Source organism: Neodiprion virginianus, chromosome 3 (genome assembly GCF_021901495.1).
Source record: "Neodiprion virginianus isolate iyNeoVirg1 chromosome 3, iyNeoVirg1.1, whole genome shotgun sequence".
Taxonomy (NCBI): domain Eukaryota; kingdom Metazoa; phylum Arthropoda; class Insecta; order Hymenoptera; family Diprionidae; genus Neodiprion; species Neodiprion virginianus.
The window spans coordinates 1915048-1935598 of record NC_060879.1 but is presented as its reverse complement, the minus strand read 5'-3'; the positions used below and the strand labels follow the sequence as shown (position 1 = coordinate 1935598).

The following is a 20551-nucleotide window of genomic DNA, read 5'->3' as shown; positions in this document are numbered from 1 at the left end:
TAATTTATTCGAAAGAATTAACGAGACCGTTACACTTACAACCTGTAACTAATTGCAACGACACATATATCGTAATTAGTCATATTTACGACGGTAACAAAAAAAAAAAGAAAAAAGACGTATGTTACATCATGTTTATACGCATAGACGTATGTGTCGAGTCTCGAGTTAATTTAGATGGCGGGACGAACCCTCGGAACAAATTTCACTACTTCTTCTTCTCTTCTCGTGCCTTTTAATTCTTCCTCAGCTTTGTCTTTTTTTCTTTATCTTAATGTCACGCGCCGGTTTTCGTCATATCAACTGGTGGGAATTTCTTACACGTGTAACACACTTTCATAATTCGTTCATTCATATTCGTTCCAACCTTTTTTATCACGTATATGTGTATATATGTATATATATATGTTATATACAGGGTAGTCCGAATGAAAGTTAACAGGGTTTGACTCCGACCTCCACCGAATTGGTCGATATTAATTTTTGTTTTTAATTTTCTGGAAATCATGAATAAACGTTTTCAACGAAAAACGCACAAAAATCGTATATTAAAAATTTTCTTTGACTACACACACATGTACATTTTTTTCATCTCCTCGATATTAACGCTACAGAATACCGATAATTTTACACACTTGCGATGTCGGAGCAGCTCGAGACGGATCGTAACAAGAAAAGTGTCGAGGAAAATAAAAGAGCGTAAAAACGTGCCACAGATGAAAAAGTAATCTTTCGGGTAGGAAGGGATAATTGCATTGACAGACGTTTTCGATTAACAAAAACCGAAACCAGCTAACGTATAAAAAAAAAACAAACAAAGAAAAACAAGAAAAATAAATAAACATTCACGTGCTGTGTAGAAATTTCAATGCATGTGTCACGTACGTAATACATTACATGCTATATATGCTATGTAATATTATCACGCTGTGACATATTTTATATTGTACACAAATGATGCGCATAATAAATCTTATTGTTAGTTACTATATACGTATATAAAGAAAAAACCGTAAGATATGAATTGTGAAAAACAAAACGGATTGTTGTCACGTATTATTAATCCGCGAGTTGAGAAAAAAAAAAAGAAGAATAAGTATATTTGAACTTTCGGAATTTCACTCTATCGAGACCTAATTTTTCGCAGTTTTGCTCCGTCGTAACTTGATTTTTTCGAATCTTGCATTTTCCTACTATTCCAACTTTTCTTGTTTCTCCAAAGTTTTATTTCGTCACTCGAAATTTCGCTACCAAATAATTCGGAATTTGGCGCTTTCGGAACTTTTCAAATTCTAAACTTCAACCCCTGCTTCGTACTCTATAACACATATTACGTCCAACAACTGACAGATGCTGTGGTTTTTTCCTACTACTCGTATATGTATATCACATACCGTTCCTACTTTTTCTTCCCATTTTTTCTTCAACCGGTTAGTTTTCAATTTTAGTTTTTCCTTCTCTTCTCACCTTCTTTCATTCGTATTATTTTCCCGTCATTTCCGAGCACACGATCAGAGTTAAGTAGCCGTTACGTACCTATGTATATGTATTATTATATACGTGTGAATTTAACGGTGTGTTGTTGTTGTTATTATTTTTTATTTTTTTTTATTTTTACTGCTCGTTTTCGTTTCATTATTAACGTGTGTGTGTGTTTTTTTTTCTTCTTCCTATGATCGTTGCTCTTATCGTTTCTCGCGTTTCTTTAGTTCTATGAATACACTTCGTTCTTACACGTCGTCATATCCGCGTACGTACGTATACGTATAATACGAGTATACATACCCATACTTACAACACACCAAGTTATACCTCTTCCTTTATAGTTATAATATAATACATAGCATATGTGTAATACATTATATACTACACGAGGTTGAAGTTCGTAAGATTGTCGGTAACGATGCCTCACATTTATATACGCGCATGTATAACGCAAAGATAATCACGTGTTATTACGCAATTTAAAAATTAAAAAAAAATAAATAAAAAATAAAAAAAACTATATATATATATATATATATATATATATATATATATATATATATATATAATTATTGGCAAATTCAACGACTCTTCGAGAATTATTCTGTACCGTCTTGCAAAATATAATTATACATGCATATACACATTTATATATATTTATATATAAAAAAATATCTAAGCGATTATACATCCATTTTTTTTTTTCAATCGCTTTTTTTCTTCTCTACCTTTCCGTCTTTCTCACATCAACGTTTAATAAATTCAGTCTATCGTATATATGTATTTATTTATTTATTTAAGTTTGCGCGCGAGAGAGAGAGAGAGAGAGAGAGAGAGAGAGAGAGAGAGAGAGAGTCACCGATCCGTCTATATAGATATTATCATGTATACGTTATATCTGCGGGAAGAGGCGAAGCCATGCCACCCCAGACCTGCAACAAGTCGGCAGAAAAGACCAGATCCGGGATTGTTGCGTTGCGTTGGGTTCTGTCTCGTCTTGTCTTGCCTTGTGGCGTTGAGCTTCGCTGATATCTGCGACAAGGTTGCCATCAATTCATTTGCTGAAGCTGATGACGACGATGATGCTGCTGCTGTTTCTCTTATTTCAACGCTTGTTGTTATCAAGTACTATTATTATGACTATTATTATTATTATTATTATTACCATACATCATCGTAGGTAATATACGTCTGCAATTCACACACACACACACACACACTTTGAATTGTTAATTTTTTTGTTCGTTTGTTTTTTTTTTAGATTTGAAATTTTATCTTTACTCATCTTTTAATTTCTTTCCGATTTCGTCGTGTAACGAAATTTTCACGTCAATTTGTCGATTTATTTTCAACGTATTTGCGAGTACGTATAAAATATCGTTATATCGATATCTTGAATTGTATTAGTTTTTTTTTTTTTTTTTTTTTTTCCAGTAAAACATTTTATCGCGAGATACTTTATGATTATACGCAGCACGATGTGTGATATATGTGTACGTAATGATTTATCACAGTATACGACGAAAGTAATAAAATTCTGTGTTAGTTACAAATTATAGATGAAATTTATCTAGCGTTTTATACATGCTTCAATTCGTTAGAATCTGTGTATATATGTATATATATAAAAAAAAAAAATTCAGCTTATACTGTTATCTTATAGCATATTATATTAAGATGAGAATATGATCGTAAATTTTTACGTCCATCATTCTCATTTATACGTGGATTAAGTATGTATAATACGTACAAATTTTTCTATAAATCATAATATTTTATCGCAGGTGTTTCAATTTCTTACAATACCGATTATCGTAATAATAAACATACACCGCAAAAATATGGGTAAAAACCGGAAGTTTAACTTTATAATAATTACACCAGCTGCGGTTTTATTACACGTTTTGTAGAATCTAAACACATAAATTCGCATGCATAAGTGTGTATACACACGCACACACACACACACCTTTGAAGAAGAAAAAAAATTGATCAATCGATCGGATCGAACGAATTGTGAACCGGGTTAAAGTTTCGTATCCGGCTCGACGACGACGACTGTATATAATCAAGACTTTCACCTGTACAGCAAGAGTTCCGTTAATCGGAGCATCCGGTACAACCACCAACACCGCGAAGAGTTATGTCATGCTCGCTAATAACTTCTCTCTCTCTCTCTCTCTCTCTCTCTGCCTCTCTTTCTCTTTCTCTCTCTTTTTTCCCCTCCTCTTCTCTATTTTCTGAACCTGCTGCCGCGCCACGCTGATCCGCCTTTCCATTGATCTTTCAGGCGTTTGAATTTAGAACAGAGAATTTAACGGTCTGAAGATTTTTGAAAAGCGAAAAAGATAATAATACTTGACGCTGCTGCAGCAACTCCAATTGTAAATTTATATGAAAAAAAAAAAAAAAGTAACAGAATAAAGTTCCTTCGAAACTTTGACGAATTTATAGAGTTAAAATCGATTATCGTACTGGTATTATTTATATCTTTATTACTCTAACCTCAATTTCGTGAAAAAATGCCTAATGTATACGGCGAAGTTTATTTGAATGGCATGATCTAATTGCGTTTGAAATGCTTTAAAAATATATATATATATTGTGATAAGTCTGGTATTTTAGCTGTTAATCTCGAAAAAGGTGAATTTTTACACGATTTCAACTTTAAACTTGAATAACTTTTGACAGAGCTGAGTTAGCAAAAAATTATAAGAGACCCTTTTTGTACAGCATTCAATTCCCTACAAAAACACGCATCGAACATTTAATTACATTGTCTGGTTACTGAGCTACAAAATTTATAAAGAAAAAAAAAAAAAAAAAATGTTCAGGAATCACTAAATATTAACATTAAGAGCTCAAGTTTTAACAGGCATTTCACTTACTCTTCCTACAATTATTAAAGGTGTGACTTTGAAAAAAAAGTCGATTTTATTTTTGAATACAACCACTCGTACCTCATTCACATGATTTATTAATACAATTAATTTGTCTATCGTACGTTGCGTAAAAAAAGAATGAACAAAAAAAACAAAGAAAAAAATGCTACGATAATTTCTTGACAATACAATGTTTTTCGATTTTACATTAAAAAAACATAAAAACAAACTCACCCATAGGTATAAAAAATGTAAAGCAAAGCAACTATACGTAGGGTACTCTCAACGCGTTCGATGTATTCGTATAAAGATGACTACGAGGTTACATAATAATTATCATACGTGGAGACAAACTACATACTTAAGTTGTTAGTTTTGGTGAATCAGTATCCACCTCGTGTCTCCCCCTCGTCATATACACGTATTATATACAGGTATATCAATCGATATGTGTAATAAGATGCGAACGAGGACGATTACGCCTTATGGTTCAGGCGTAACGTAACGCGATTGCAGGCTAAGTATGCACGTACTTACATACATGCACATGAATTTGTCGAGTATACGTATAAACTGGCTGGCAGGCACACGTCACCTTGTGTACAACTTTCCTAATGATTCTGACCGAGTCGTATAGATTAATACCTGCGTACGTATTTCATGCACACACGCGTAAGCAATTGATTTAACGGCCTGCATTCGTATTCACGTATGTATGTATATATATATATATATATATATATATATATACGTATATAATTTGTGCTCGTGTGCATAAGGATAGATATCCAGAAGTACGTCGTCGTCTTGACGCTTGTTTGTCCCTCGCAGCTTGTTATTATTATATACACGGCTATTACGCACGTATGTGTTGCACATGTATCTATGTTCGCGTACGAATGTGTTACACGGGTTACATGGCACAGAGGAGACACAGAAACGGGCGTTGATCGCGTTACGAAATGAAATATCTCGCCGCGCTTTGTAATTTGTATTACAGATATATACTGTAGGTATTACATCGCGTATGCGTATGCGTGGTTGTGTGTGTGTATTTATACACAAAGCCGGTACAGTTCCGGGTTGTCAATTACCCATTTACGTATATATTGTTACATTGAAACGTGGATACGTGCATCGTATACATGTAGGTATAATATACCTATGTTGTACTTTTACGATGAGTTATATTTATATGCATAAAATGAATTGGATTGGTTGTTTTTTTTTCTTTCCTTCTTCGCTTCTTATATCCTGATTTATTCAATTACAAGTTACACACAATTTGTCTGCGTTTACGTAAAATCGTTAATATGGTTAATTAAAATTCGTATGAAAAACTGATTTTTATATCGGGAGTAAAGTATTTGCGAAGGATATTTGTACGGATAATTGAAAGAAATTTATGCAAGTTGGGAAGAAAGGAAGAGAGGAAAAAAAAAGAGGGAAGGAATTAAATGTAAGCTAAAAATCGAGTTTTAGCTCGGTCGCGTTAATAACGCACTTATCTGTGTACCGCTTGCGGTTTTCATTATCCACATTATAGAAGTGGAAAATGTTAAGCCGAGAAATTGGTGCTATTGTTATACGAAAATGGTCGTTTTGTCGTTTGTTGTAACGATGATAACATAACGTAACGATAACAGTATTATACCCACACGTATATATATATGTACGTACGTAGGAACGGCAAGAGATTGTAAACAAAAGCCGGATGCCGTGTACAGGACTATGAAAAACTTGTAATAAGTTTGTAACACGAACGTGACGTTCTCGTCTTCCTCCGATTGATTCGACGATCATCCGTCCAACACGCGGCATCTGCGAGTTTTGTTAGGAGGGAAAAAAGAGAGAAATATAACGTTGCCAACTTTGATTTCTTGTATATACATATACGTATGTAATTATATGAAAAATAAGAAGCCAAAATATATAACGAAATTGGAAAAAAAAAAAAAAAAAAAACTATCAACTCATGTTTTTCTCTCTCTTATATTTTTTCAGAGATACGTCGATTGTACCGTTCTCGGAGGTGGAAACGGGGCTGATGCCGAAGACTCTTCGTACGACAGCGATTACGAGGCTGAGGATTCCCTCGGATCCGCCGCTCATCCCCGACTCGAATCGCAAGTGTCGTCCTCCACACACTCGGATGTTTCCCGGACAACATCCGATACCCTGGCCGCCGAATTCGCCGAGTACGTCACGGTTCAGGGTCCGTCGCCGACGCAGAGCCCCGGTAGGTATTCGATTCGACGACAAAGAAAAAAAAAAAAAAACAGCAACAAGAGGGAAAAACAGTTTTTTTTTTTGCAATACTTTTCGTCACCAATATCATCATAAATATATTTATACATACAAACTGGAAAGAACATGATTGTTTATTTAGAAAAAGTATGCTTGTCGGTAAAACATTGAAAATTCATTTCATTCCGGTGGAACCGGAAGTTTAAATTGAACGGGACATGGCGATATTTGATGCCCATAATTCGATTGTAAGATCCTGTAAGTTTTAAGTTTTTTCATCGAGCCGTTTCCGAGATCATCGCGAGAGTTGATCGGACAGACTGATAGACCGACATTTTTCAAGAAACCTGTTTTTCGTATTCTAGAGATTTGAGAATTTCAAGACTCGTTGAAATTAGAAAAATGTATCTTCTACCGAAATCAATAATCTTTCCACATCGCCTGAGGTGATGAAAAGTAAAAAAAAAAAAAAAATGAGATTCCGCAAAAATAGGTATCCTTGGGAAACGTTAATTTGTTATGGCGTTTACGATAGAAGAGACTGATTATTTATTTATTTTCAGGGTACACGGCCAGAGTCGAGTTCGCGCTGAAGCTCGGATACACGGAGCGTCTGGTCCAGGCAGCACTCCAGAAGCTCGGCCCGGATCCGGGTCAAAACGAGCTTCTAGCGGAGCTTATAAAGCTCGGGGCGAGCTCGCCGAAGCTAGCAGACACCGCCGACGAGTCGGACCTCCTTTTGGACGCCGAATTGACCGTCGACGATGTTACGCAACCCCAGTCACCGGTTCTACGACCGGTCGTTATCGACGGCAGTAACGTCGCTATGAGCCACGGCAATAAGGAGATATTCTCCTGCCGAGGGATCAAGATATGCGTTGATTGGTTCAGGAACAGGGGACACAGGGAAATCACGGTATTTGTACCAAAGTGGCGCAAGGAAGCATCCAGACCCGATAATCCTATCGCCGATCAGGAAATACTCGGCGAGTTGGAGAGGGATAGATTACTCGTTTTCACACCCTCGAGGTTTGTTCAATTGCAATTGTATACGTTGTACATAATGCAGGCTTTCAGAATGTTAGTGGTGTGTGTAAGCCACTTAGGACTAAATCTAATATTTCGGTAACAGTAATTTTGAACTTGTCTTTTCAGTCATCGAACAAAGCCGAGTAATAAAATTTTCCTGACACCAGAATAGCTCTTAATCGCAAGTGCAAAATTCACTGTCCTGAAAAATTAGGTCAATCTGATTTGCACCACTCGCATTCTCTACCCCTCATGTAATGATCGTGCGGAAGAATGAATGATGCGAACGATTTTTATTTCTTCAGACTTGTGGGAGGTAAACGGATGGTTTGTTACGACGATCGATACATTCTTCGTCTGGCCGCAGAGCTTGACGGGATTGTCGTCAGCAACGATAATTATAGAGATCTCGCTCAGGAGAGTCCGGAATTTAGAAAAGTCGTTGAGGAGAGGATACTGATGTATAGTTTCGTCAACGATAGATTCATGCCGCCCGACGACCCGCTCGGCAGGAGTGGACCGACATTGGACAACTTTTTGAGAATAGGACCCAGGAGAGCCGATCCTGCGCCTCCCTGCCCCTACGCAAAGGTTAGAGAGAGTTGGCTCTTTCCGTTAAAAAAGAAAAAAAAATTACTGTTTTCACGTTACAAGCAATTGAATTTCACTGATCTCTTGTTTCAAGCTGCACCTTCTGTTCAACTATGGGCAATAAAAACTCAGTATGAATGAATTAATCAATATCTCTTTGTTACACAGAAATGCACTTACGGCAATAAGTGCAAATTTCGCCATCCAGAACGCGGTCCGCATCCGCACAAATCCGTTACCGAACGACTCGTCGAACATGCTCAGCGTCACCTTCAAGCTCGCGGACCTAGTCTAAGCCTTCCTCTACCTCCGTCTACCTTGGCTTCCGGCTTAACTCAGCACCAGCCGCTCTGCAAAGCAAGATCGGCCGTCTCGTCTGTACAGTCTACCTCGTCGTTTTCGTCCGTCCCGAAAAGCAGATCCGTTGAAAATGTCACCGCCGATGGGAACGCGCTAAATCCAACTAATTACGCTCAACAGATAACTGGCGCACAAAATCCTCAAGGTATCAACGACGATACGTTTATTGATGAAAAAAAGCAGTTCAGCAATTCATGGTCACTTACAAATTGAATTCGGATGAGTGTTAAATTCCCCTATAAATTCTTTCAGGATATCCGTCTCAGGTTGGATGGGCAGCGCCCGGTCCTCGCGTCGCGAACGCTGATCCTGAACCCGCTAATATGCACAGAAAATTGCAGCGTCAATTGACGCTGAATCCAGCTTGCGACCCGAGACTCTATCAACTGAGAAGATACCCCCAGCAGCAACAACCACAACAGCCGCATCAGTCTCACCAAACTCTTCAACAACAGACCGTGATGCAACAGCACAGACCGCTGACCAGGCACGCTAGCAGCGAAACTCCGTACCCGGTATCGATGAGGTAAGTCACTGATTTCATTGATTTCGCAAGTACAGCCGTGCTTGCTACGCCCTTTGTCCTACGCCGACACTTGAACAACGGGGTTTCCACAGCTGGGAGCATCCCGAGCACCATCATCAGCACGTGACGCGCATCGCGTCGGCTCCGGACTCGTATCGAGCTTGGCCGCCACACGGGACCAATCATCCAGCGGCCGGTTCGCGAGCCCAGCGTTTGGGAGCATCTGATCCGCAGCTGAATCTTCTTCCGTCACCACCAACGGCGGCACCCGCAATTCGCGCCTCTTGGGGCGCTCAAACTCACGACGCGAGACGTCGCCTCCATTATCATCTGGCGAATATTTTCCCTGAGGAACAAGTGCAGGCCGCAATGGCTTTACATCCGCACGAGACAGATCCTCAACAAATATGCGCCGCTATATTGGCCATGTTTCCTAAACCTTAAAAAACGCCCAGGCTGTTCATGCACCACAACGATATTTGGCCCTGGTAATGCAGAGGAGTAAAATTTTAGACGGAGAGAATTGAGACCGATTTTTGTTGGAGAATGTCGTTGTTGTTATATTAAATTCAATTGGAAAAATGTTTATCGATTTTGCATATCATCATTATCAGGGCGACGAACTCGAGTTCAAATTATGCTGAGGAAGTTTCGTTGTTCATTATAACAGCACACTGAGTTTATCCATATTACATACTACTCCGTTCCTCAATACTCTACGCGATTAACTACACCTTTATGTCTGTTGATATCGTTGTGCGAGCATGTGTGTGTGTTGAGATAAGCACAAGAGCGTATTTATTTTGGCCGGCCGATAGTTAGACGGACAAATTTTGTGACGTTTTGTATGCGATGTTGCACGTGTAGTGGAACAACCGAGTCACTCGTGATTTCGTGATAACTTTACAAAATCACGTTGATATCAGTAATGGTCATAACACTATGATTGTTTGCTACTCTGTGTCTTCGATACGAATAAAATGTTACCGCGCTTTGAACGGCGGGCTGGAACCCTGCCTTGCGATTACTAACAAAATAATTAAAAAAAAAAAAATACAAAAATGAAAATAATAAAGTATGTCCGCTCCATTTTGCTTTTAAGCATAATATATAGAAAAATGAGGGAAAAAAAATTACAATCTTATCGTACAATGTAGACAAAGATATTTTCAAGCAAAGTATTATATATTTTGTTTTTGAATGGGGGAGGGGGGGGGGGGCTGCTTCGCACAGTTTCGTTTACAAAATGTTCGCTTTGTTGGAGGAGTGAATTTGTCTTTGAAATCAAAGCTAATCGCTTTTTATTTACGATTTACATCATATGTAATACCTACCTAGATTTAGATATTATAATACGTACAGATTTGATTTACGCGGAAGATCAAACTAAATCTCTTGCGAGTATACTACATTTTTTTTTTTGTGTTTGAGTACTCGTTATGAGGAAGGAGCGGGTGTTTGATATAGAATACCGTAATTTATTTATGTTGTACATTATAATTTTACTATCATAATACATGATTTTTTATTCACCCTCCCTAGGTTAGCTTTCTATGGCTAACTTTGTAGTGGAGAGTGGTTTTATACGTATATGTATAATATGTATACATATATCTGCTGCGTGTTTTTAAAATAGATGGTAATCTCATTTACAGCTCGCAGAATGGGGCATTATAACAAACAAAAAAAAAAGCATTTTTATATATTAAGAACAATTGTTAGGATCTAATTATGCACTTATTATTATTATTATTATTATTAAATTTGTTAGGGGGGGAGTGGTGGGCGTCATGCGACTCACATTGAGTCTCTCAATTCCCGTCTTACCTCGAAATGGATTATCTAGCTCTTCTTAAATGGAATCTTGACATAATTGTTATTAGATCTTTGCCTTATTTTTGAAAAAAAAGTTATCCATCTTACGAATTGAAGTTACTCCGTGATACGATAGATCGCGACTGTTAGTCCCGTGAATAGAATTATCAAGATCATTTGAGGAATGCTGAGGAACAATAGAGACAGTTTTTATACTATATTAGATTCATATACATGTGTATATATATCTGTATACGTATTTTAATTAATAGTTCTAAGATGTGAATATGAAAAGTAACGTATCGTTCGGGCACATTAGCGGCTGTGAATTTATGAAAGCCTACAATGGTTTGCACAATCGTCATCCACAAATGCGCGAATGCAATACTGACTATTCGTTAAGAATGGATAAATAGATAGACATGTTTTGCAACATTTTAAGTTCCATTTTGCATCCTTATAATTGGTTGCCACTTCTTGACTTCATATATTGATCTACTATACATTGATTAATATTTGTTGAGGAATAAAAAAAAGTTGAGGAATTTCTAAAATTAAAATCGGAAGACAAATTTCATCGTTTTGATCAGGCAAAGAAAAGCATAGTTTTTGACAATTCGGGTTACACGGCAAATTTGAAGAGATATCAATTTATTATTTTTACTATCGAGAATACCGATTTTCTGTCAGGCATTCAATTTTTCGTTTTCTCGGTAGATATACTTCCATGGCCAATGCAGTTACCTAGTTTGCTAATTCGGAGTCTAAATTTTCGAAAGCGAGTAAGGATTACTTTCAATTTTTAAACGGAGTGAACGAGAGAACATAAATGTTACAATGCTATAAACCTTTGTGCTAAACGAATAATAAACCGCGCGAAGATAAGGAAAGCTTGATGTGAACGGGATCTGTGTAGAGGCGCGCCTCATAAAAAAAAAAATGACAAGAATTCAATGTTTTATAACATATGAATACTAATAGAAGCATGTATATGCATGTGTAGCAAGCATTGAAATGCAATACTATGTATTGCGGACGGATAATTGAGAATTAAAGAAATTTTTTTTAGAAAAGTACGTTTCTTGAAGTACGTTAAATTTAACAAGTTGTATAATATTAGTATAATAGAGAAAATAAACAGAAACCAGGAAAAGATTTTTTTTGTTTAAATTAATTACTTGTTCGTCGAGACTACGGTGTTGAGACGAGGCAAAAAAAAATCACAGTAATAATAATAATATACATGGCAGTAACCACATTGAATTACAATAAAAATGATTGTGTGAAGAATGTTTGGCGGATACAAGTTACAATAATTATCCATTATTATGTTAATATTATATACATATTATATATATATTATATATATAGTATATACATACATTCATATATATAATATAATATATATACACACATATACATATATATGTGTATAAGAAATTTGTATCAATGTTATTATTCCAGATGGATTGTGAAATAAATGTTTTTCTATTTAAAGTTATATTTAAAAGTGACTTGTTATCGAAATTTATGAATATTATAATTATAGTTTAAGGTATAAATTAATTGCAAATAGCTAGGAGAGATATTACACAGCAATGATATTTATTTTGAGTCAAGAATGAGTGTATCCACTATAATGTCTTATATAATATAATATAACTACGCAAAATCGCTGATATAACAACATTTAAGTTTACAAATATTTCCAAAGTAAAACGTGAATAGACATAAAAGACGAGAAAAAAAATCATGTTTCACGTTTACAAATACACTAAGTTAAAGTCTTAAATGATTACAAACATGAAAAAATGCTCTGAACTTATTCACAAAATGCGTAAAGTTCAGTACCGCGAGTGATTCATCACCATCTTGGCCTGCAATTGCGAATCGCAAAGTGTGGAAAACTAGATACTTCCAAAACTTCACGAATCCTAATAAGTGGCAATACACGAGATGTATACGCAAATAATTACTAAATAAGATGTTTATAAATATTAACTAAAACAAAATATTTTTTCCCATTCTCATTCAGGCACTGGGATTTGAGCGAAACAAATCGAGCATTAGTTGCTAAATTATATCATCAATGCTAATATGATATACTTTCCCAATTCGAACAAAATCTTTTTTTTTTTTCTAACAGTTACGTACAAGTTTTAAAAATCTAATATCTTCTTCTCAAATGCATATTCTTCTGAAAAATCATTTACAGTTCTACAGCCACCTGTCATACCTTTTTTTCTTTGTTTTCTTGCCCGCCTCAGTTTCTACAGTATTATTACACGCAGCGATAGATATTTGTTCATAGAATTCTTTCGTAGAACAACAAATACGCTTGACTCTGGAGAACTCTTGTCTCATCCACTTCCATTACTCTAAAATCATGAGAATATAGTATGATATCGGTATTTCGCGTTAATTTAGCAATGAAAAAGAATTTAAAAACATACAGAATTTCATACCTCGAATCGGAAACGAAGTACCAACGACCAGGGGGAGGTTCGCAAGTCGAGGGGAAAATGGCAGCTGCCTCTTCACCTTCGGAATCATTTGAATTAATATTTGCCGACCCATCGTCCGTGTCTTGAGTGTCTTTGTCCGGTAAAAACGACCATCGGGGATCGTTAGGGCCTAAAGGTTGTCTCGACTATGGGAATAAATTTTTTTTAAAGTATATGCATATGTGAAAAGATATCATTCTGACACAAAGCGCAAATGCTCACCTTTACGTAAGCAACGTAGTGACCGCCGTGCAACGTTCCGCTGTGCTCTACAACACCGTACAATGCGTATAATCGAGGGCCGCTGTAACCCCTACATACTGGAGCCAAGTCCAACATAGGTGGAAAAGCTACATGCTTCGTTACCTTGCGGAATACAACTCTTTGCATTTGAAACCTTTTTAAGTGCAAAATGAGTACCGCAGGTGCTTTTGAAATTAGATACTGCTTCGTGCTAGGACAGCATACCATCTTTCCCTGCTTTCCCTGTTAATAATATTTCAAATCCAGTAACGACAGTCGATTGTTTGGAAATTTTCTATGGACTTTATAATCTTGCAATAGTCGTAAATTAATGTTTATTTACCTTGTTCTCTCTCTCGGTGCAAGCTTCACATCCCACCTTGTTGTTACCACTCATAAGCTCCAATGCTGTGAATTGGTTTAGACAGGATTGGACGGAACATTCTCCATCCTCGCTTGGGTAGCGAGAAGGAGATTGATAACCATTACTGTGCATTCCAAGTCTAGATAAACCTGAGATAACATCATCGACGCCGTTCCCATTTGTACGGTCCTTCTTCATGCCAGTACGTTTTTGAGGTTTCTGGTAAATGTTTGCGTCCAAATCACTGGTGCTTTTACTGCGTTGAAAATACATTGAAACGAATGAAGTAGTAAGTAATCAGTTCAAGTCCTGCGCAAAATTATTGAAACATATCAGCAGTATACCTGGGAGAACTTTCTTTTCTCTCTTCTGTTTCCGGTCTTATTACATCCAAGCTGGACATTGGCCTCTCTATTTTATCCATGCAGGAGCTCTGGAAAGCACTAGAGGCAGGGCTAGTGGGACTGTCCTTGGACGTAATGGAGGTACTCAAGGGGCTGACTGTGGGCCCTTCTGGGCTCGTCAAGTCCGAATTGACCGTGAGCGAATTGTTGAGCGACAAGCTCGTAATTGGCCAATTTGAGGTACCTGACGGATTTTCCTTATCGGGACTAGCCGGACTCTCTGTCACGGCCGTATTAATTATTTCGGAGCTAGACGATTCGGCAGGGTAGTTAAGTGGTATCAAATCGATGGTAGGACTTGGAGTTTGCTGCGTATTAATATAATCATTATATTTCAAATTTGACGAATCTGTTGAATTATCGGCCGAGCTTGGCAAAGTGATGCTACTTCCAGTCGACAAATCGTTTGTAGCTACGATGTCATCATTTTGATTATTGGCAGGCATTGAACCACCCGGAGACATTGGGCTAGTCATTGTGGATGGTTTCTCTGAACTATAGCCAGACTCTCCGACTTCAGGTCGCGAAACGGCTTCGGACTCTATGTTATCTTCCACATCCGCATCACTTTCTTCTAAAAACAAATCCTTACATCATTCAATTTTCACCCAAGCAGAAGTCTCTGCATCCAATCGGCAAGGTGTACTAACCACTTTCGGATTTTTTTTCCTGATTTTCTTCAGTTATACTATTTTGATTAGGCAGAGAATCCCCATTAGCAAGATTGTTTCTTCTATTCCTGCGATGCTTCATGGCAGCTAATCGTTCTTTTTTCAACTGGTGTTTTGACGGTACATTAGTGGTGTTGTTCCCCATAAGATCAAACGTATCTTCCAAACCGCTGTTTTTCCTCCTAAGAAATCAGCATCAGTTTTGTCAGATCAATCAAATAAGTTCGAGCATGGATCTTTTGATTGCGGCAAAGTGTAAATTTTTTACTTTAGAATGGGTGGCTGCGGTTTGTCTGCCATAACAGGGAGACTCAGGTCGAGGAACGGCTCTGTACGATGAGACGAATGGTGACATTCTAAGCATTCCAGCGTAGATACTAATACTCCTCTGAAAACTCGTTCTGGACCTAATAATCTGGCACAAGCTTGGTTTCCGTAGAACTTTATACGAGACTTTAAATTTTCCTCCACACCCTGCGGGTTAGTTTTTCCACTCAAACCAACTTGGTTCAAAATTATTGACTGGTATCTCTGCAAGAATGATTGTAATTAGTAATTACTAACCAAGATCAATTAATAATGTACTATGAAGTTTTATTCAAATTATTTACCCTCAAATCCTCTTTTTGTACTAATTCTAATAGATGCCTTAATAATTCGTGAGAATCATGCTGATCTCCACCACTGAATTGTGGCAGCCTGGAAGCTATTGCTTTCAAAAGTAGCGAAGGCGTGTAGACGTCTGACCCTTCAGACGACTGCATGTCCGTCAAAGTTTCATGGAGGATCGAAGTAATCGTACCCCATCCGTCAAGAGTACCTTCGATTTCAGGCTGAAAAAAGAATGTGCTTAGTATATTCAAAAATGAAATGCGCGTTAATTTATCGAGATATGTTGTATACCAATTCAACTTCTTCGGCATTGGCGGATGGCTTGAATTTTCCACCAGGGAGGACAAACTTCTGGCCAGGTACTCGTAAATCCTTTAAAACTTTGACGAGGTACGGTGTTTGAGCCAGACACTGCATAACCGCATTGAGAAAACAAGTATTACCTAAATTAGTCAACCCCTGGAATAACGAAAAAAACATTGTTAAATACGAATGAAATTTATGGCCAAGGTCAGGCCAAAAGTATAAAAAAGAAGAATAGCCCACCTTTACTCTGGATAAATTCATAGGGATCGTAGTTTTTTTCTTGTTGTCTAAATCCTTGGCCTCTTTGCTACTTCTATTCACATTGTATTCTAGCTCGATTACTGGTAAAGGTGGTGTAGGTAGGGGTACAGCAGAGTTTGCTTGTTTCTTTACGAACTCAACTAATTCCAAAAGTTTCTTTCTAAAATTGCATGTTCAAATCCGAGGGTAAAAATCAGGGATTTCAGTGTCATTCTCACAAGACTTGAAAGCTAAAAATATCTTAAAATATATTTTCATATACAGTATAAATCACCTCGAGTCTGCACTGACTTCGTTTTCGCATTCATAACACCAAAGACTCCATCTATGAGTATCTAAAGTTAGGCAATGACAATCGCTTCGAGGAGTTTTGAAATGTTGAAGTGCGTGCTGTCTTTGCCCTCTGCCACATCCCTGGCTACCGCATTTCAAACAGATCCAAAGAATCGGAATGAGGGGTTCGTACTAAACAATAATTTTTCTTGCTTAGAATACTTTCAGAGCTTTCAAATTTTCAGTAAAATTAGTAATCTGTTATTTCTTAAAAAAATTACCGCTTCTTCATCGTCCAGGACAATCGGTCCTCCGGCTTTAACACATTCCGCACACTCCTTGGCGATTCCGGTAACTTTCAAAGCCTTCTTCACTTTAGATAAATCTATCGCTTTTGCAATATGCGGGCATGACTTCGCTCCTGTAAAAGTGACTTATAAACTTTTGCCAAAAGGATTGTACCAAGGAAGTAATCGAAGCCGATATGGTTTTGTGCTTATTCTTGTTGTCTTTGTGCTATATTACGTCGTAATATCTGAACAAAGAAACTTGTACCGTGATAATATTCTCAAAGCTGCATCGTGTTGGATATATATAAATTGGACACTAGGGGTGGTATGCGATGTGAAAATTATAGAATAAAATTCAAAGCGGTCCGCAAAGTAAAAAATATTTGATCAGTCAACAAAGACTGCTGATCGCGCAGACAGAAATTTAAGACATGAACAAACTGGAGAGGGACAAAGAATTACGGTATCTCGTTATCTAGGTCTTGGAGATGACTATAAAAAAATTAGCCGCAAACCTGTGCTGGTGTCTTCGCACGATTCTGTGGATTCCCCGGCGTTTTCCTCGGACACATCCGGCTGACGGTTGCGTCTTTTTCCCATTTCTATTGCTAGAATTTACCCTAATTTAATCGAGTGATTAACGCCCGTCGAAATGCTCGTGCTTCTATACGTAGTGACTTATTGCTGCGTGCATGAATTGTCATGCTATCATGACGGTACGGATGTACAATGTATGAACTTTTGACGTCGCTTTCACACGTGAAAGCCAACCGTATTACGAAGGATTATCGAATTTTTTACACCTGTCAGTTTACGCTCGAACATTACTCGCGGGAATTGAAATTTCGCTAAGTAAATCGTTAATTTTACTATTTCAACCTCATGGCAGTTACGGCTTCTGACTTTGGCATGGGCTGACTGAGCATGAACTATGAATCTCTAGTAATGACGATGACTGAAGAACGTGATGACCACGGACTTAGTGATGACGGTCATCCTCGGTCGTGGAACTTGGTGTGTCTACCACAGAGATGATAATAGAGTTGGCAAGATTAAGTGGAAAGGTGCACGACATGCGTATACGCATGCAAACAAGGATAGTGAAAATGCAAATTATTGACTCAAAAGTAATCTCATTCTTTTTATGCTCCCGAAAAAAAGTAATAGTAAGTATATATGGGGGGTACCTCGATCTCATAGCTCTTTTCATCTGTACTATTCTCGTGGCCACTCTATCTATTATTATCTCTATGACGTCGACTGGAAATTCTCGCGCTTGAACGTTCTTTAAGAATCTCATAAGAATCTATTACAGAACATCGGACGGTTATTGAATTGAACATAATTCCGGTTGTGTTACCTTCCGAGTTACCTGGTCTGTTTAATGGTAACCCCAAGCCCATGATTACAGACTTACCGACTTGTCAGCAACATCGGAAACCAATAATAATCATTAAGTTCGCTAAGCATGCGATAGAGGCCCGCGTAATGAATGTATTTGGCTGCGTAAGATTTTTGTAGATGTAACCGTAAGCTATGATCACACCGTCGCATCAACAAATCTCGGAAGATATATTTTTCAGTAAGATGGTTCAGATAATAATGTTGATTAAAGACTGTGAAAATGTTTATTGAGTAAAGATCAAGCACTTTCGTTATTTCAATATCCACGCGTTTGTCGTATCGCATGGAGAACCGATCTAATCTTGTCAGTTTATAATTTTGTGCGGTTTACTTTTATGAATTGTGTGCAAGTGTATTCACGCTGTTGTGTCTGCGGTAAGAATGCAAATGGTTTTCTATTAGATTTTTTCAAAGCGTTTTTCAAAGTGTCGAAACTTTTGGAAAAATGGGGGTTTAAAAACATTAATCCTAGCGATTGAACGATTCAAATAATTTCTGCGAAGTGTGGAAATAATTGTGATTTTTTTGATTTTTGATCTTTTCCTCTTGAAAACTTGCAAGTGATAGCTAAGCAGACGGAATCGTAGTATAGAATCTCATCCAGGATTACGCGAATGTGAAACTCTCATACCGTTTACGACTCGCGAGTACGTGTGCAGGGAGGTGTTTTATTTCGCTCTATTTCGCGCGCAAATTGCAGTGCCTAACAATGTGTGAATGAAAACGACCCTGCGTATAGATACACACTCGTTATCATAATTTCAAACGTCACGGTGATGATTCGCAATTGGATTGACGCCTGTATCCGAAGAGCAGCTTAATAATTAATCTCTTTTATAGAATATAATAACACTATCGTATAAGAAACCGTATCGGATTCTCGGTTCACTCTGGACTTTCATACCTATATATATGTACATGTTAACGAATATCGCATACACGATAAACTGTATTTTAGGTTATTGGTGTTTAGCCATACAGGTTCAGCCAGTGCGTGATTATTTTGAGAAATCAACAAACAAAAAGTCGGTTTAAAATAAATACAACCGTTGTGGTTCTCTCTTCGGTCTGCAGTAGAATAATCTAGGCCACGGTAATTCTTTATTTTTTATTGATTTGTCGTTTCTTTTTTTCGTAAAAAATTAACAAAACTACGATTTACCCTAGTATCGATTAGATCTCTTGATCAAACCTAGGTATTAGGCATAACGCAGTAAATTCGCAGGACTTTCAAGGGGATAGCATTTACAGCTCCGGCTGGCTAATTACTAATAAATTACATCGAAGCTAATGAAATCGCGTAACGCTTACGGTCACGCGTTTGCTTTTCTTATAATTAACACCTGCGCTAACATGACGGCGATGGGATCTTCTTATAATTCTTTTTCTTCGCGCAGGTCAGAATACGGGTTTTTTTCCTACTGCCGTTGTTATCCAAGAGCCCGAAACGGTCCGAAGGAATACCTGTGTGAAAGACGAGGTGCATTCCACACTGATATTGCTATACCGATGCAGTCAAAATTACGGCGGATCCACGGAGCGAGCTGAAAGCCGAGGGTGACGTGAGGTCAGAAATCAGGGTTCTTTTTATACCTGCTTTAATCTTTCCGGAGGAGGCGGAAAAATTTTGACTCCTTTTACACTTTCCCATGACTAGCAAGGATCGGAAATTCACTCACTCTTAACCGCGTAAAAATTTCAGCATGATATCAGTTATACATTAACAGTAATAGCACCTTTGTTCACTCTAATTATATATTCATCGTATTATGAGACGATTACCGTTATATTTATACTCAGTGATTTTCTCCGCAAACTATGATAATAAGATTAAAGACGAAAATTATACGCGGTGAAACTCGGTAAATATTTAACCATCCCTGATGAAAATAATTTCTATGCGAAACTACGATAAAGTTCAGTTGGTTGATAAGTGTGGGAAATATTCGAAAATCGTAGGAAATTTAAAAAATTATAAATGTCTACAATTTTCTATAAAAAATTATTACAATTTCAGACGAACTATAATCTTAACCTCGTGGTTTATTTTTATTTTGATTTTACTTGTATTATTGTAATAATTGGTTCGTATAATCTCTAAGTGAGCACCTATTTCCATTAAAAATTATTCGCTCAGTCTCTTTGTTAAAAAAAATTTGGTCGTTGATTTTCGTCGACCGTGTAATTGGGCTCTGCCCGTATTTGAAAATAAATAAATAAATAAATAAATAAATAAATAAATAAATAAATAAATAAATAAATAAATAAATAAATAAATAAATAA

The 20551-nt window shown here is 37.2% G+C and overlaps 2 protein-coding genes across 5 annotated transcripts in view; one reads left to right on the top strand and one right to left on the bottom strand.

Moving 5' to 3' along the window:
• The window catches only part of LOC124299790 (endoribonuclease ZC3H12A-like), a 34436-nt gene extending 22573 nt beyond the window's left edge, over positions 1–11863 (top strand). For both annotated transcript variants that reach the window (XM_046753151.1, XM_046753152.1), the window contains exons 2-7: positions 6372–6606; positions 7178–7643; positions 7949–8234; positions 8403–8739; positions 8847–9120; positions 9213–11863. In XM_046753151.1, the coding sequence (XP_046609107.1) occupies positions 6372–6606; positions 7178–7643; positions 7949–8234; positions 8403–8739; positions 8847–9120; positions 9213–9564 (1950 nt within the window). In that variant the 3' untranslated portion in view covers positions 9565–11863. The remainder of the gene's footprint in view (positions 1–6371; positions 6607–7177; positions 7644–7948; positions 8235–8402; positions 8740–8846; positions 9121–9212) is intronic.
• A 1212-nt stretch (positions 11864–13075) lies between these two features.
• Positions 13076–17802, bottom strand: LOC124299787 (ubiquitin carboxyl-terminal hydrolase 45). 3 transcript variants are annotated; one of them, XM_046753143.1, is made up of 13 exons: positions 17379–17802; positions 16855–16994; positions 16575–16765; positions 16280–16460; positions 16025–16192; positions 15733–15954; positions 15390–15652; positions 15101–15303; positions 14391–15021; positions 14026–14302; positions 13662–13925; positions 13389–13585; positions 13076–13313 (listed from the first exon to the last, which is right to left on the bottom strand). In XM_046753143.1, exons 1-13 carry the CDS (start codon positions 17461–17463, stop codon positions 13241–13243), a joined length of 2895 nt encoding a protein of 964 aa, XP_046609099.1. In that variant the 5' UTR covers positions 17464–17802; the 3' UTR covers positions 13076–13240. The 3 variants fall into 3 exon arrangements, with proteins under 3 accessions (XP_046609099.1, XP_046609098.1, XP_046609100.1); XM_046753142.1 differs by having other exon boundaries at positions 14391–15024; positions 17379–17801; XM_046753144.1 differs by having other exon boundaries at positions 13401–13585; positions 14391–15024; positions 17379–17799.
• Between the last annotated feature and the right edge of the window lie 2749 nt (positions 17803–20551).

Coding starts and splice junctions, on each gene's coding strand:
- LOC124299787 (XM_046753142.1), bottom strand. CDS start 17,463: ATGGGAAAAAGACGCAACCGTCAGCCGGATGTGTCCGAGGAAAACGCC. Junction 16,461..16,574: donor GAAGTCAGTGCAGACTCGAG/GTGATTTATACT, acceptor ATGCAATTTTAG/AAAGAAACTTTTGGAATTAG. Junction 16,193..16,279: donor TGAATTTATCCAGAGTAAAG/GTGGGCTATTCT, acceptor TCGTTATTCCAG/GGGTTGACTAATTTAGGTAA.